The sequence below is a fragment of the Rousettus aegyptiacus genome, unplaced genomic scaffold, assembly GCF_014176215.1.
Source record: "Rousettus aegyptiacus isolate mRouAeg1 unplaced genomic scaffold, mRouAeg1.p scaffold_m13_p_10, whole genome shotgun sequence".
Taxonomy (NCBI): domain Eukaryota; kingdom Metazoa; phylum Chordata; class Mammalia; order Chiroptera; family Pteropodidae; genus Rousettus; species Rousettus aegyptiacus.
Window position 1 is genome coordinate 66,867,029 of NW_023416285.1, and position 18,156 is coordinate 66,885,184.

General features: G+C 34.8%; 1 protein-coding gene and 1 pseudogene across 9 annotated transcripts in view; both read left to right on the forward strand.

Moving 5' to 3' along the window:
- The window catches only part of TXK (TXK tyrosine kinase), a 53,299-nt gene that overhangs the window by 18,989 nt on the left and 16,154 nt on the right, over positions 1-18,156 (forward strand). For all 9 annotated transcript variants that reach the window (XM_016128159.2, XM_036227959.1, XM_036227957.1 and 6 more), the window contains 5 exons: positions 1,149-1,214; positions 6,291-6,345; positions 11,680-11,759; positions 12,695-12,822; positions 17,536-17,610. In XM_016128159.2, the coding sequence (XP_015983645.2) occupies positions 1,149-1,214; positions 6,291-6,345; positions 11,680-11,759; positions 12,695-12,822; positions 17,536-17,610 (404 nt within the window). The remainder of the gene's footprint in view (positions 1-1,148; positions 1,215-6,290; positions 6,346-11,679; positions 11,760-12,694; positions 12,823-17,535; positions 17,611-18,156) is intronic.
- On the forward strand, positions 14,152-14,270 carry LOC118609144 (annotated as a pseudogene).

Below are 18,156 nucleotides of genomic sequence, written 5' to 3' on the forward strand. Positions count from 1 at the left end.
TTGATTTCCGATCTTTGTCAAGATTTGGAGATTGTAAGTATCTAAGTATTAGAAGTATTTACATTACATGCCTCTTTATGTTTTCCTTATGATTTGGCTTTCTTACCAGTTCTTAGACTCAACATAGGATGGAGACTTTTCAATGGGAAAAGAGGTATTAGTAGGTTCAGGGTTATTTAATTGTAATTAGCCACCCCTGCAGGCGGTCTATTGACATGACTCAGACCTAAAAAAACCACACACACAATTATTTTTTAACTTCAAAGTTAATGACAATATAGTATTTTTATAATATACAAATACGATAAATAATGCCAAAATTCTGCTTTGCCACTACCTCTAAACCCAGTCTCTTTCTCAAAAGTGAGCACCATTATTTATTTAGTGAGTGCCCCTCTAGATCATTTTCAATGCCCTTTCATGCACATATTGAAATATGTAGTACTGTTTGCAGATTTTACCTAAATCTTACCATACTTTATGCATTGTTCTGCGACTTGCTTTTATTTCTCAATAATATGTCTTGGGGATCTTTCCATAATTTCAAATGTTGGCGAAGGTGTAGGAAAAGAGAAACCTCTACCTTACCAATAGGTTTGTAGAATGGTATATTTTCCTCGAAGGGCAATATGCTTGCTATATTTACTAAATGATGCACATATTCGGTGGCCCAACAATTTCCCTGCTTGGTATCTGTCTTAGAGAAATACTGCTTGTGGAAAAGAAGGCATGTTTAAGTGTTTCTTTTCTGCATTGCTGTAATAGGGTCATGGCTAAACTAGAATATCTACTCTGTGAAACACTGTGCAGTAATTAAAAAGAATTAAGCCAGTATTTTTGTAACTGCTGTGTTCTGAACCTAGTTGCTATGACATCCCAGTGGTCATATAAAGGCCCCTTTTCTTAGAAGATTCTGGTGTCATAAAACATCTTAAACTACTCACATTATAAGTCTGAATCTTAGTATTTAGTATAGAGATTTCGGTTGAATGTAGAAATGAAAAACTTTTTTTCCTCTTTTAGCAGCTTAATTGGTGAAATGAATGATTCCCGCTACTTCCTTGATGTTTTAAAAGGATCGTTGGCATGATAATGCCACACAAATATCTAGCATTTTGATTTGATCTTTGCTTTGTCTTTTGTTGTAGGAATGAAGGCTTAATCCCAAGCAACTACGTGACTGAAAACAAAGTAACCAATTTAGAGATATATGAGTAAGTCTCCAAAATATGCCCTTATGGTTAATCTATGAAAATCAGGTACATTTTGGCAGCTTATAAGTATAGAAACTGTTTTTGGTCTGTAAAAGGAATAGAAAGTAACATATTTGACACCTCTAGCTTAAGAGGTCTTTTAAGGGTTGATTCAGAAACTTCTTTTTCTTACACTTATTTTTGTTTCGTTTGTATAGCCAGTTTTTTTTTTTGACAGTGACAGTATGAAACCAAACACTTGTCTTGCACTTGTTTTACTGTCCTAAATGGAAAATTATTTTTTAAATGACAAAATTTTCAATGAACGATACACCGGGTTTAATATATAGACACATTACTGTATTTTGGCTCATGTTTCAAAATGTTTTAGGAATAGCTGAAGATGAGAACTATGCTAGTGCTGTAGTTTGCAATAACTCTTGGCATGTTTACTAGAGTCCTGCTCAGAAATCTATTTTCCATTATAATCATAGATTTGGAAGACAGAGATTTTTAGCAATAACCTTTTTAGCCCCTCATTCTTCAGATCGTAAATTAAGGTTGAGCTATTAATTTATAGGTAGAGAGTGGCAGAGCTGCCAGTAGTCCTGTCTTTTATAAACTTGAGTTTATAGTTTGAGCCCTTCAGTGCCCTCCCCCTGATTTAGATACTTGTTTTAAACTTAGCATATGCTTCCAGCAGGCGGCGGTAGATGAAGCGAGTTGAGGTATTAAGTGAGGTGCTTCTCTGAAAACCAGGCTGCAAATGTAAATTGAATCAGAGAGGCCCCTTGGCCTGGCTTTGCTACTAATTTAAGTCCATCTGGAAGCCAGACTCAGCATATCCCTACCCTGAAACAAATTCAATTCTAAAAGCATTGGTGAATAATGTAGACTTCATTGGAAGGGAGGAGATGACCACATTACAGACATCTCTACATAATTTTACCCGACTTTTCTATTAGCGGTTTCTGTTCTCTCTCCCAAGTCACTTTCCTCAGCTCCATTACAGGGCCTTATCTCTCTTCTTTCCTCCTTAGTTCAGACTATCACGCCCCCTTTCGCGACCTGCGTCCTTTAGCTCTGCTCCAGGACTCCGGTCTCTGCTCAGTAAAACAAAGCCCTTAGATGGCCGAACCCGCCTTCCTCAGAAACCACGCCCACAGCTGCCTAGAGTTACTCACGCATTATATGGGCGTGGGCGTGGGCGGTGGGCGGTGGGCGGTGGGCGGTGGGCGGGGGCTGGCGGCTCAACACCATTTTCTGGTGAGAGCTGGAGGACGCAAACAGGTGGCTTTGAAGTCCAGGTCAGGGAAGTTTTATTTGGGAATCTACTGAGAAAAATTAGAAAAATAAGACGTTTTCCTCTTATCGCCTTAGTTTAGATTTTCCAGGAGATTAAAGGAAATATGTGCAAAGTACTTAGCACAGTATTTTGTGGTTAGTGAGTAAACGCTCACTAACTATCAAAGTTCCTTTCCTTTTCATAATTGATTTGCTCATTGTTGCCCATTTTTAGACTAGGCTTGGAGTCTGGCTTTAAAACTTGTTTATACTGTAGATATTGGATCCTTTGGATTAAACTACACTGAGGTCAGAATACCTATTTCATTTCCTTGGGCCTTGATTTATTTGTGTCTTTAAAAGTTATTTTCTTTTATGACTTCAATTGCAGGACGACTACCCTTTAATTTTATTGCTGTTTTTTCTTTAAAAAAAAAGTTTAAAATATAGATATAATAATTAGCACTAAAGTTTATCAACCGCTTACTATATGCCAGCACTGTTCTAATGACTGCATAGAAATTACTGCCCTAGGTTGAAGTACTGTGCTTAGAAATAAGAAAAGTATGGGTTCAAATTCTGCAATCACCATGACTAGTGCTTTGGCTCTTGGCAAACTTACCTAATGTATGTAAACCCCTGAATGATCTGAAAACTGGGAACAATAATACCTTTCCCATACACTACATAGTAAGTGCTCAATAATTTCTAGCAATTATCATTATTTCCTTGAACTGTGAAGCTAGCAGAAAAGGCATTTATAGTTCGAACCACCTTGCCTAGTATTACAGGTGTACTACATTTCATTGTTACATTGATCTCCCGAATCACTTTATTTGTTTGATCTTTATTTATTGTACATTTATTATGTACCAGATGTTAGCTGTTCTGGACACTGGAGATAGGACATGGAGCACACAGAAGCAGTCTCTGTTTTCATGACACAGCTTCATGGGGGAAATAATCCCAATTTCACAAATAAGTATATAATTTTATATATTTATTACAGTATGGGACACAGAGAAAACATGGGGAAGGGGATATAATTTAGCGGAGGGTGTTAGGTTGGGGAAGACCTTTCTGAGGCAGAGACTTGAGGTCTAAAGGTGGTAAGAGGCAGTCAGGTTGCTGATGGGGGAGGGAATCCTATGTGAGTGTGGACTTCTGACATCGCAGGGGAATGTTTATACAGAGAAATATTCATGGTACTTTGGTTTTAAATTAATATCCAATTAGCAACATTACAATGTAAAAATTATTTAACTTGTAAATCTCGACATATTATTTATAAATCTAAAGGGAATATAAACAATTACCTTAATTCAAATTCAATATACTAAATGTCCTTAAACAATCAGTCCTATTTATAAGCCCAGTTAATTAGATTTCCTGAAACATTTAACTTCATTAATAAACTGAATGAATTAATTTTCTTCTTAAGTACTTCATATGCCTGACAGGGCAAATTTACAATTGTAATAGCCCTTTGTAAATCTTTACATGATCCTGGAAATCTAATAAACTGATGTGGTAAATCAAGTTCTCTTAACCATACAAATGTCGGTTTAAATATTAGTCAAATTTTATTAAACTTGAAATAATAAATTTAGCATTAATTATAAATTTTAAACCAGAACCAAAAGCCTAACATGCCAGATCCTATTAAAATTATAGATATTTTAAATATCAAACATTTTGATTATTCTGAACTTTACCGAAGTATGAATCTGATTTATTTCATTATCTCTTAAATGCTTAATATTTTCAAGGTTAGAAAGTTACTAAGAGAAGCAGATTTACCTTGTCAGATCTAATAGGGTTTCTAGATTGAAAAGTCAAGACCACAATACTGTTACTTATCGCTCAGCAATTTGAGCCTGGAGCATGGGACCCGAGGCTTACAGAAACACGAGATGTTTGTACCATAGCTGGATACGCTGGATTCTTTTTTTATACGTCAATGGAAGTCCCACCCTAGTCCTGTGTCCACAGCTTTCAGCATTAGTTTTATAATTATGGTTGTCCAGGTATAAGGATTGTAGCCTTAGTGATTAAAAAAAAAAATTCTTTTACTATCTGATTTAATTTATGAAATGCCATGCCCCCAACCTCCCTAAGTTGCATTCATACAATCTCTCTCCTGCCTAATGAAATTCTGCATTATTTTAAAGAATCCTGGATTCATCATATACTTCTGTCTCTTCAGTTTTGAAGTCATTCTAATGACATACACACATAGATTCTAATTTATATTTAAACAAAAATAATATATTTACTTATCACTAAAATAAATACAAAGCAACAAAATAAGCACTGATGTGATAGCAGGTGAAAACATTTAGAAAAAAATGCAATTTATTTTAGCTTTTCCCTGTTTGAAATATCATCATGCAGTCTTGAATTTTCACAGATTCAACATATTTTAGTGAGCTATAATCATTAGTCTCCTTTAAGTACCCATATTTCATAACTTAGCTAGTGGGGGCCTCTTTGAACTGGTATCCTGTGCCTTTAATTCTGCCTCGGTTACTTTGAAAGAATTTCTTCTTTCTTCAGCAGGTCTCAGACTCTTGTTGAAATTCTCTCCCCCAATATGAACATTCATTTATGAGTACTGAATGATATTCACAGTTGAACATTACAGTTACTCTTGTTCCCATCAATGAGAAGTAGTCATATTACTTTATCTAGAATCATCTAGAATCATCCCTTATTCCCTAGGGTTCACCTTTTTAAAGGTTCATGTTCATTTTGAGGGCATTTTTTTTTTTTCAATCTTCATTTGAATCCTGACCATTCTGATTTAGTGGCAGCTTTGTTCTACTGTAAGTTAGAAGCCCACATAATCAGAGAGATTTCCATATTCAAAGTCAGGTATGAGTTTCATGTAGACACCATCTGGTCCACTTACTGTGACTCGGTGCGTGGTTATACATGCGTTCTTCCTTCCACTGTGCATAAAAATAGTATTCTGGTAGTATTAAATTAACTCCTTTTAAAAATATTGTATTGAAATGAAAGTTTTTCCATTTTTTTCCCTCTCTTCTTTGTTCTATCATTTTCTCTCTCCTGTACAACGTTTGTCTATTAACTAGGTATTGTCATACCAAATTATATATTTAAATTATAATATTTAATTATGATGATTGTATATACTTCTGGTATTCTAAAGCCTTATAATGACATGTTTCATGCAGAGGTAATGTCCTGATCAGGGACAGAAAAGGACTTAGTAAATTTGAGGAAGGAAAGAATCTCAAGTGGTTAAAGCTTAGTGAGTGGGGGGAGAATGGGGAGAAATGAGGCCGGAGAGGGTTATATATTGGTGGTTCTATTTACTCTGCTAAACTACTAACTTCACTACAGGTTAACATACTTAGGAGAATCGTATAAGTTAGAGTGGGTTTTAATTTTGGAAAGGGAATATAGCACATATAAAACCATGCAAATAGGAAGTTCCTGAAAAGAAAGAAAAAAGCAAGTACCAAAACTTAGTAATATGTTTATATAAGATGATGATTTCTTAACCACATACCTTTCATGGAAATTTTCAGGAGGTTAAGTTGTTCAAATTTTATACTAAGTGTGTGTCAGAAAGCTAAATTGAGGTGCGACAGAATAAGATATTACAACTAATAAAACTACTAAATTAAGATACTTAGCACATTATTGTTTATCCAAATTAAAAAACATTCAGTTTTTTAAAATCGTTTCTGAGGTAAGTTCTTAAAAACAAGGAAAATAGAGCAGGTTTCTTTCTGGAAAAAAAAAAAAGAAATATAAAATGAGAAATTATTTTTATTGCTTTTACAGGTGGTACCATAGAAACATTACCAGAAATCAGGCAGAACGTCTTTTGAGACAAGAGGTAATTTAATTTATTCATGAATAAATCTGTGAATATTTTCAAAATTTCTCAGAGATATTGTAAAGAAAGTCTTTATCCTACTAAAATGTTTATTACTTTCTGTTCTTTTTAGTTCTAAAATATTATTATATTTTCATCTCAACTACACATTTTTGGATAAATTGTAAACTAGATGCGTTTGTATCAGATCATGTTTTTCATTGATTTTCATCAGAATTTCAGAAATGTGTTTTTCCCGAAATGATTTCAACTCCAACATATGAAAACTCCATTATTTACTTCAAAGTACATTCTGCCAGTAGAGCTATATTTTAATTGCCCATATACCTTTGTATCAGTGCCAGATACGTACTCTGTCCTCATGAGTTTAGCTTAGGCTTGTTAAAAACACAAATTATAGAAAAACACACGGTGCTGCACTTTTTTTGTTCTTTGGGAACAAAGGGAAGAGTAATGTAGCCAAAATGTCAAGCACAGATCAAAACTGCTCATTTAGATAAAAACAAAACAAAACTGCATATAGTTTAAATTTCCAAGTGACGGTAAATATTAACTGTGGGTAACTATAGAGTCAAAACTAGAAACTAGGTAAGAGGTATGTGTGTCATCACTGCTGTCGGATGTTGAGGAAATATAGAAACATAAGTGAGAAAGCATCAGTTCTGTAACTAAAAACTCAATGCCAGTAATGGCTCAGGACAGAGGGCAGGTCCACTTAAGCTGGGGATAGACAGAGCATGGGGTACACGGACCCAGACTCAGGTGGCGGTGGCAGATGGAGGTTAGGCTTCGCTGGCCGGGAGGCAAGGGAGCATGGCAGCAAATGTGATATCTTCTTGGCATGATGATAGCAGATGGCCTTCTGTAAAGTGGTCTTAGTAGGTCCAGAATGGACAAAGAAGATGTTATGACAGGCAGGCAGAACTGGAGAAGGGAAGCCCAGAAGTAGCTTTACAGTAAGGAAGGTGGTCACAGTATCATGGCCAGAATCACTGGGCTGTGCAGTTTCTGCGTGAGAGGTTCTGCATCTGAGAGGAAGCTGGAACTGGGCGAGGGTCTGACTTTGCCACAGAGACTAGGACAGGGGATAATATAACAGTACCCCTGCATACCCACAACCCAGATATCACAAATACGTCGTAACATTTGGTCATAACATTCCTTAATGAAATACATTACAGGCAGCTACACCCATCCTCTCATCTTTCTTGTCCCTCTTTACTCCCCAGAAGCAATCGCAGTAGGAGGGCGTGTCCCATTTTGTCCTGGTTTATATTGTTTTTATCATATATATGTATGTAAACAGCCTATGGTGTTATTGTATATATTTTAATATTTGACATAAAGATCATATGAATGTTGATTTTTTAAAAATTAAATGTTATATTTTCAGTTTTATTCAAACACATTTTTTTAACTGCTGCCTAGTGTTTTATTATATGAATATGCCCAAACGTATTCATTTTACTATTGATAAACATTCAAATTGTTTCTGATTTCTTACTATTACAAATTGTTTTGCAAAGAACATCCTGTGCATGTCATTCCCTACACGGGGCAAGGGTTCCTTTCCGTATTACCCAGAAATGTAATGGTCCGGTCAGATGGTATGTGCACATTTACAATTGCTAGATATTTTCAAATCTTGATTCAAAGTACTTGTACTAGTTTATACTTTTACAGGGAATGAGAAAACGACTTCTTACATTCTTGCCAGCAGTTGGTAGTTTCATATTTTTTCAATTTATTGAGAAACTTTATATATATTTTTAAATGTGCATTTCCTTGATAAACATTTTGACTGAGTAACTTTTCATGTGACCGTTGGGCAGTTGGGGTTTCTCTGCTGTTCCATGCCTGTTAATATTCTTTGCTCATTTTTTTTTATAATGTTTGCCTTTTAACTGATGAATATATATTTTAAAAATATATTCTGAATACCAATCTTTTCAGGTGTTAAAACTATATTTTTCTGGTTTTCCGCTTTTTAGAAAGCTTTATGCTGTTTTCTTTTCTGATATAGAATTAAAAAAATGGTAATACAAAATTTCTCAATTATTTTTCTTTATGAGCTCTGCTTTTTTGTTTAATATAAGAAATTTCCCTTTCTCCTGAAGTAAGAAAGGGATTTTATCTTTTCCTTTAAATATTTTAAAGATTTACTTTTCACATTCAGGTCTTTAATCTGTCAAAAGTATGTGTGTGTATACATATTTTTTATATGTATCTTAACATTTTTTTGCATTTTACATATTTTCTAATTTTTATTTTTAAAAATATGCTTGGGCCAAATCCTCCTTGGTCTTGAGACATTTAAAGTATATATTACTGATTTGGGTTTCTTAATATTTTATCTAGCTTTCGTCTTGTGATGTTCAGAGTGAGCCTGGCTCCTAATTTTCCATTTTCTTTGTGTAGTTTTAGTATAAAGGTTATATTAACATTATACAATAAGTTGGAGCATGGGACTTTGTCTTTTTTTCTGACCTCTTGGATAGTTGATATTAGATAGAAGTTATTTGCTCCTTGAAGGTTAAATATATCTCTTGTAATATAGAATGGACATACTACTTTTTCAAATAGGTGGATATGTGATTACTGACAATTTTCTTTTGAGATGTTGGATAATTTATATTTATCTAGATAATTGCCTATTTATATTTATTTTCAAATTTATTGCATAAATTATTTATAGAAATATCTTATAATTTTTATTTATTTCATATTTTAATAGTCAGTCTATTCATATGACTCAAAAATTAAAGGTTTTTAAGTTTTCTTTCATCCTTGTTTCCAAGCTCTCAATTCTCCTTCTCAAGACAAACTACTATTATTAGTTTATTTTGTGACCTTTCAAAGATATTTAGCACATACACCAGCCAGTATATTTTTTTGTGTTATTTTTACACAAATGATGACACAATATAATACTCTTCTGTGCAGTACTTTTTTTCACTTAATAATGTATATTGGAAGTCTTTCCATCACTACCCAAAATGTGTCCTTACTCAATTCGCACCTACATAGTAATTCTTAGTTTGGATGTATCACAATTTATTTAGCCAATCCTTCTTTATGGAAATGTAAGTAGTATACAGTCTCTTGCTATTAAAACAGTGCTGTCATAGGTAACCTAACACTTTCTTTTCCCATTTCTCTGAGTGTATTTGTAGGATACATCCCTGAAGGTGAAAATTCTGGGTCAAAATGAATGTACATTTCTAATTTTAACAGATATTACAGTGTCTTCTATAGCAATTTATATACCTACCAGAAATGGGAGAGGGTGCCCCACAACCTTTCCAGCAAGTGTTTTAATGAAATCTTTGAAACTTTGCTGTCTGATAGTTCATCTCAATGTAGATTTCATTTTCATTTTTCTTATTCTGGGGATGTTAAGCATCTTTTTATATATTAAATTTTATATATTTGTACTTCCTTTCCTCAAGCCATCTTTATCTGTTCAGTAGGTCCACTAAGATTTTAGCTCTTCTGGAATGAATTTTCATACATACATGCATTTCATACATACAATAAATTTCATACATTTATGTTTTGCTAGTTAATTACCCATTTTATTGAAGTTTTTGAATTTATTGTAGAGCATCAAGAGAAATTCTTTAATTTTTTTTGAGTCCTTCTGATATTTTTGGATAAATTTTCCTTATTATTTATTAATTAGGTTAATTATCAGGTTATATGTTTAATTGCTTTTTCCTAGACAACCAGGTTTTGAATTTTAATTACTAGATGCATTATATTTTGTTTAATTACTAGCTGTATTCTGTTATATTTTTGTTATTTAAATAATTTAAATTATTATGAAAATAATTCACTATTTTAAGCTTTTGTCTTTATTGATTTCTTTCTTCTACTTTACCTAAGTTCGTTTTATCATTCTTATCCTAACTTCTTGAGTTGGATATACTTATTTGTATTTCTTTTATTGACATAAGTAAAAGGACTATGAATTTACTTCTAAACAGAGGTTCTGATACATAGTGTTTCCTTATTATTTTCTAGATATTTTTTATTTTTATTTAAATTTCCTTGAGTTTTACAAAAGAGAACTTTAAAATTTGTAGATGGTAGAGGCTTTTTACTTTGGAGTTTGTTATTAATTTTTAGCTTTATTGCTTTGTTACAAATGTTGTTTATACTCTTCCTACTTTGAAGTTTTAAAAGAGATCACTACATATTCAACTTTGTTACATGCATGTTATATACACTTACATGTATACATACATGTATACATACATGTACATATACACATACATATACATACACATATGCATATACTTACTACGCCTTTGCTTTTTACATCTGTGTGTTTTACATCTCGTGTCACCTACGGTATGGCACACAATCCTTGCCCATGGTAGGGATTCAAAGAAAGCTAGATTTTTGTCATTTAAAATGGCTGTAAGAGATTCTTTAGTTAGAAAATTTGGCCAGAAAATGAGCTTGTCTCATGGTAAGGATCTGGGAGAAAAGGATGAGGCTGCTTCATGCTTCATTCTCGAAGATCAGACCTCGCCGTTTGGGCCATGCAGTTCTCAGCACTTTATCAGCACTTCATAGGTGTAAATGTTCATGGGTTTGACAAGATTCTGAGATATTTTTCTCTTCGCAAATTTAACTACACTCAATAAAGCTGAAGCATTTTAAAAATATCAAACAAAAAATAAAACAGTTCAACATTTAAGATTATTTGAAAGCAATTCACAGCTTTTTTGAGATTTCTCAAAGAATGTCAATGGGGATCCGATTCATAACCTAACCTTGAAATTATTATACTGTTCTTCCCTCCTGCCATTTCTCTTTATGTCTTCCCCAGACTTGTAGAGCAACTAAAATGGCTCTCCTTGTTCTTCTGTCCAGACTCCCCCAAATCTATTCTCCATCCTTATCATGATGGTTTCTCCCCACTCCCAATTCCAGTTGTACTTCTCACCGCCTCCCTCACCCCACACCTGCCACTTTCTTTTCTTTCAAAGTACAATCCTATCAGCCTGTCTCAGAGTTCTTCCTATTCATTAGCTATATATCTATTATCTTGATCAGTATAATAAAAATAACTAAATGGTGGAATAAAGATTGTCAAATTAAAAATGTTTCTCAGAAAAATCGGGGGGCAAAGTTTTTAAAATACTCATATATTATAAATTCTTGTCTAATTATCTTATAGGTATTGTTTCTAAATATGTACTTGTAGAAACAATCTCATCTTTTTATAATAAGTCAATATGCCTTTGGGGTTTCATTACTGAGATATAGATTTGTTTTTCTTTCTAATAAGGAATAAATTTGTACAATGAATGAATTGTTTTGCAGTCGAAAGAAGGTGCATTTATTGTCCGAGATTCAAGACATTTGGGATCTTACACTATTTCTGTGTTTATAAGAGATAGGAGGTAAGCAATTGTGATTTTGGTCACTTTAGATATAGCAGTCCCTGGGACAATCCTTTTTATGGCGACACCATCACATAGAGAATTGTAAGCGAGAGCCTTGCATAGGAAGAATATTGCTGAACTGAAAGTTAGGACAACTGACCAGTTCAAATTGTTTCCCTAATGTGGCATTGGATGTTACTTAACCTCTCATCTCCTTTTCTCAACCATCAAGTGAGGAGGTTAGATTAGTAGTAGCGGAGTTAGTGATGCTTTCCTCATATCTCTTAGTCTATCCTGGGATTTACCTGCAGAGAGTTCTGCACTCAGAAAGCTTCCTGTGTCTTTCTGCCTGAGGATGTTCTCTGGATGAGGGAACTCCTGGTCCCCATGGCTAGGCTGGAAGTGCCTGAGAATTAGCATCCTAGGAGCAATCCTCCATCAATGAGGAATGGGAGTTGGTGGATAAACACCTCAGCTTTCTCACACTTTAGTGGGACAATTAATTCTGAGGTGTGTGTTCCACATCCTGGAGGGATTAAGCTCCAGTTGTCCATAACAAAACTGCTCATCAATACATCCTATACTGGTTTCCCTCCCTTCTTTGACTCATATCTCCTCATGCTCCTCACAGTGCATTTGTTCATTTACTTAACTAATACTTGATAGTCAGTAAACACTTATGTGTCCAGTATGTGCTCTACTATTTTGGACACTGGACTTGCCACCTAGACAACTTTGGTTGAAGTTATGTTTAAATTTAAAGCCCCAGTAAGACAGCTGAGGAACTTTCCTGGGACGGTGAGGCACCTGTTTAATTTAATCCAATTCACTCTTCAGTGTGTACTGCTTCTAGGATAAGAGTTTTAGAGGTGGAGGCCTGTTGCTTAATGAATTGACTTAGTTCTAAAGTGATCTTTCGCTTGTTTACTAAATCCATATTTTGTCAATTGTAGAAGTATGGAAGCTACCATCAAACATTATCAGATTAAAAAGAATGACTCAGGACAGTGGTATGTGGCTGAAAAACACCTCTTTCAATCAATCCCTGAGTTAATCTGGTATCACCAGCACAATGCAGCCGGTAAGTCAGGCCCTTCAATGCAGGGAGTCAGGTTCTCCATGGACAATGCATCTTTGATCTAAGACACTTAACGGGAGCAAATATTCCTGTAAAAATGTTTAAGAACTTGAAATACAATCTGCTTCTGAACAATTCTCTCCTCATCGATGCTTTTTTTTTTTTTTTCCTAGTTGGAAATAAACAGTAGGTTGACTTCTTACATTTCTGCCAGGTTAGAAAAATGATAAATGACAGAAGCAAAAGGCCATTTAGTCATTATGTATTTGTTCTTGAAATTTATGTAGGGCTAAATATATTAAGATTTGATATGTCGTAAATAATCACACTTTCTTCTCTTTGCTCCCATAAATTTTCTCTCTACTTTAGATAATTACAATAGAAAATTACCATTATGTCTTTCATTCTTTGTTCTTTCTTATTTGGAGGACAGAAAAAGTTACACAGGACAGGCTTTCAGCAGTTACAATTTGGTCTAAATATACCAGAGACATAATCCTCTTCCCCAGCTGTTATTTTTAGTAATTGGCATTTGTGCAAACTTATTATCTATGGAAAGATATAGGATTCCAGAAAGTTCCATCAAAATTACAGTGACATTTCTGGCCTTCACCATGGGGAATTCCTCTCACCTCAGCATTATAGAATATGGAACCCACTGTATCTTTCATATGGTTTTGACTTCTTGTCATATGGTACTTTTTAAGGTTTCTCTCATGAAAAGTCATGTTGACCAAAAAATCCCTTTTGGAAACAGGCCACTTTTCCATTACATTTGTTCTAAATATCAGGAATAAATCCAAGGAAATTTTTATTCATGTATGGGATGAGTCTACATAGATATTCCATATAGTCAAGGATGTTTAGTTAGGGTGGAAGTAGCAACCTCTGAGGGGACCAGGGAGGACCTGTTTGTGGCTAGAGAGAGAAACACTCTGAATCTAGAAATCTGCTTTGAGTTTTTTCCTTCACTTCTCTTTTTCCTTGCTTCAGAGTCACAATTTAAAAACAGTGGTTATGGTGGTGAGGTTAGAAAAAAAATACTGAAGATGTGCTAACCTGAAAAGATGTTAGTGATTAGTTGTACGAAAAAAAGTACGAAGTTGTATACTTAGCGTATAGCCCACTTTTGAAAAAACAACACATTCACATATCTGTGTATACATAGAAAAACACTGTGATGTTTAGGTAACAATTTTTAAACTAATAAGATTATAGCAGACTACATACTGTTAATGTTTACCTCTGGAGAATGAGACAGGAGGAGATCGAGGGAAGCTTTTATTTTCTACTTTATAAATTGCTTTAATGTTTCATTTTTTATTACAATATAAATAAGTTAATGCCACCCTGAATAAGCCTGATCCCATCTGATCTCGGAAGCTAAGCAGAGTTGGACCTGGTTAGTACTTGGATAGGAGACCACCTAGGAAGACCAGGTGCTGTAGGTATAAAAAAACAAAACAAAAAAATACCATACAGATAACTTTTAAAATAAAAAAAAAAACTAGATCAAACAATAAAAAGAATGAAAAACAGGGGCTAAAAACTTCAAACTATGGTTGCTGTTTATTAGGGAGAAAAAGTAGAAAAGAAATACAGCAACAAGAAAGAGGGATGATAAGAAAGACATGGGACCCAGAAATAGCTGAAATCTACTGAAGACTTACTTTGGGCTGGACCCTGTTCTGAGTCCTTTATGTGTATTTATTTACTTAATCTTCTGAGCAATCCCATGAGGTAGGTGCTGTTGATATTTCTATCTTACAGATGAGGAAACTGAGGCATGAGTTGTGAAATAACTTGCTCAAGGCCACATAGTTAATAAGTATCTGTGCTGAGATTTGAACTCACAGAAATCTTTGAAACCATTGGAGCCAAACCTATTAAATCCAAAGTCTGTATTAGACTACTGCCATCACCTCCAGAAAGAGGCATATTATGATATTGGAGGCTATTTTGGAGGGTCCAGTTTAAGAAGAGGTGGTGACTCAAAAGCTGTACCTATCCTGTCTATTTTTTGACTTCTGCTCAATTTCGCTCCTGACAGTTTATCTCCTTAACACAAGTACTGACAATGTAGAGAGTTACAGACTTTTTTTCTGTCAGAGAGATAATCTATCACTAAATCATTTGTAGTAATTCACAGAGAAGAAATATTTGACAATTAAAAACTTTGAAGTTAGAGAAAAGTGTTTAGGATCTTAAGGAAATTCTTTTTTATGCTTATTGGATCATGCATGATAGAGACCCACCTCGATGAAGGCTCTAACTTCAACTAGGTCTTCAGAGTCACTGGTAAACATCCTTTCTTGTTTTCTATTCAGATTTTTATTATTCTCCTCAAGACCTCTTTAATATTACCCATTGCTTTATCAGCAAATCTCCTAGCTGCATATTCATTAAGACAATTGAAGCCACCAAGGCGTAAGCTACCTCAATCTTGTCCTTTTGCGGCCATGCTCACACCCTCACCTCATTCCCTCCAGTAGTGGCAACACCAAACCTGTGATCTGGTATCCTCCATTGGGACCAACCATCATCTACTCTTTTATTCTCTCCTTATCTCTTCCATTTCTTCTGACCTTCTCCTTTTAGCCTGCAAACACACTTCAGATGTTTTTATTTGAAAAACAAGAACAAAGCTGTCCCTTGGTCTTTTCTTCCTTTAGACATAGCTCGTTTAAAACATACTTTTCGAAAAATGTGTCCATATTCAGTGTCTCCATTTGCTCACTTCTCATTTGCTTTTTAAATGTCTGCAATCTGGCTCCATTGCAATCCATTGACCTATGGTTCACCAGTGACCACCATATTGATTCATATGGTGACATTTTCTGGTTCTCATATTTTTAAGTCCTGTCTGCTACATTTGGCAGTGTCAGCCCTTGAACTTCTCTGCTCCATAGATGTTTTGATACCACCTTTTCTTGGTCTTCTTTAATCAGATCTTTCTTATGGGCCTTCCCAGTGGGTCCTACTTCTATCATTCCCTTAAACATTGATGTTCCTTGGGGATCCATCCCTGATCACTTCTCTTCTCACCTGAGATGTTTCCCTTTGCATAATTCTTCTACCTAATAGACATAGGTACTTGTAACTGCATAAGCCCTGAACTGCAATGATGAAATGAAACTTTTCATGTTACACCACTATGCTCTCTCCAAACTTACTCCTCTTCCTGTTGTCTATCTCGGATAATTGTATCATCATTTCACCAGTTACAGGGTCTGGAAACATAGGGGTCACACTAGATGCTTCTGTTTTTCTTAACATCTAAACTTCTGATCAGTTATCGAGTGCAATTAATTTCCTATTCTAAATATGTCTGATATAGGTCTCTGCCTCTTCCTACCTTATCCTAATCATTACTCACTTGGACAACTTCAGTGGCTTCTTAACTACATTTGTTGTCCCTGATGTGACCTTCCCCTCAATCCATCCTCTATGTTAAAGCCAGAATGATCTATCAAAAATGTAAATCTGAGCACACCACTTCCTTATTTGGGACCTTTCAATGGTTCCCTCTCACCTGCAGGAAAATGTGACATTCCCTAGCGTGGCTTACAAGACCCATCATAACCAGGAAATACTAATCACTCAAGTACAAGTTCATGCCCTTTCTGCCTCTTGCTTTTTGCTCAAATAGCCTATCATGCTTCACACCTCTAAGTATCATCTCATGCTGTCACCTCTGCCTAGAATGTGCTTTATAGATACTCCTCATGGGTTAGCTTCATTTGTCAGATTCATCTCAGGTATCATTTCCTCCCAGAAAGCTTCTTTGATTAACAATGTATGAGGTGCTCTTCCTCTGTGTCCCAGAGTACTTTGTGCATCTTCAGTACAGGACTTATTCCTTTTACATCGTAATTGTCTCTGCCTGTCCTTCCTCCCTGAGATGGAGCCTTGTGGGCAGAGTCCTCATTTACTCATCTTTGGATCCTCTGGAATCTTTGGAATTTACCTAGAAAAGTGTCTTGCACACAATAGACACTTACCAATACTTCTTTCTGTTTTCATATTGGCCAAGCTTATTTCTACCTTTCAGCTTTTGCACATGCTGTTCCATTTGCCTGGAATGTTCTTCCTCCTGATCTTTGTAAGATGGTTCCTTGTCAATCAACATCAGCATAGCTGTCATCTTGTCAGAAAGGCCTTCCTTTTCTGCAGCTGTATTTTTTCTACTCTTCCTTCCACTCATTGTCTTCTGCTTTTTCTTGTGTGTGTATGTGCTTGTTTATTTTTTCTTCCCTCAAGAAAATGGAAGCTCCATAAGAGCAGGGTCTGTCACTGTCTTATTCACTGCTGTCTCCCACCGTCTAGATAATGGTTGGCCATTTCCAGCCCTTCAATAAATATTAATTAATCAAATAAATAATAAATGTTTGTTGTGCTGAATTGTATAGAATACTGCATGTTGGTCCAATCAGAAGAAACATAGCTTACCTTACCATGATATTTTAAAAAATAAACTACTCTTAAAAAGTAGGAAGGGGAAATGGTTATAACTAAACACTGTTGGTGTTGTGTTTTAAAATTTGTCTTAATGAGCATATACTATTGTATGAAAAACTGATTTTCCAATGGGAAAAATAAACAATCAGACTAACTAGTTGATTTAAACAACAGTACTGTCTTTTCTAGTATATTTGTTTTTTTTTTTCTTTTATAGTGGTACCTAGGCTTGAAACACCAATTTCTCTTTCTCCTTAGGTCTCATGGCCCGTCTCCGCTACCCAGTTGGATTGATGGGCAGTTGTTTGCCAGCCACAGCTGGTTTTAGCTATGGTAAAGTATGCACACATGCTCAAGTAAAATATCAAATCCAGTAAAGAATTTACCCCAAGTTCCCTCCACACTCTTTAAATTCTTTATTACTTCTCTGCCCCATAAATACTATTTACATATGTATACATATATACATATATATATGTGTGTATATATATATAATGAAAGTTCCATTTTTAGCAATTTAAGCATGGTCCTATTTAATTTTTAAAAAATAAACTCATTTTTTTAAAGCTTCTAGTACAGTGCACAATTCATGTCTATAGCTCAATTAGTTTTGCCTGGTTTTGACTATATAAATGAAATTGGATATTGTGTATTCTTTTGTGTTTGGCTTCTTTCTCGCTTCATTCCATGTGTCAGTTCACTCACGGCACTGGGTATGGTTGGTTCATTTTCATTGTGGTGTGGTACTGCCTTGCATGACTATACCACAATAGATTTACCCATCTTTTTTTAGATGGTCATTTGGGTTGTAACCAATTTTTGTCTCTTATAAATAATATTGTTCTAAATATTCTTGTATATCTTTTGATGAAGTTCAGC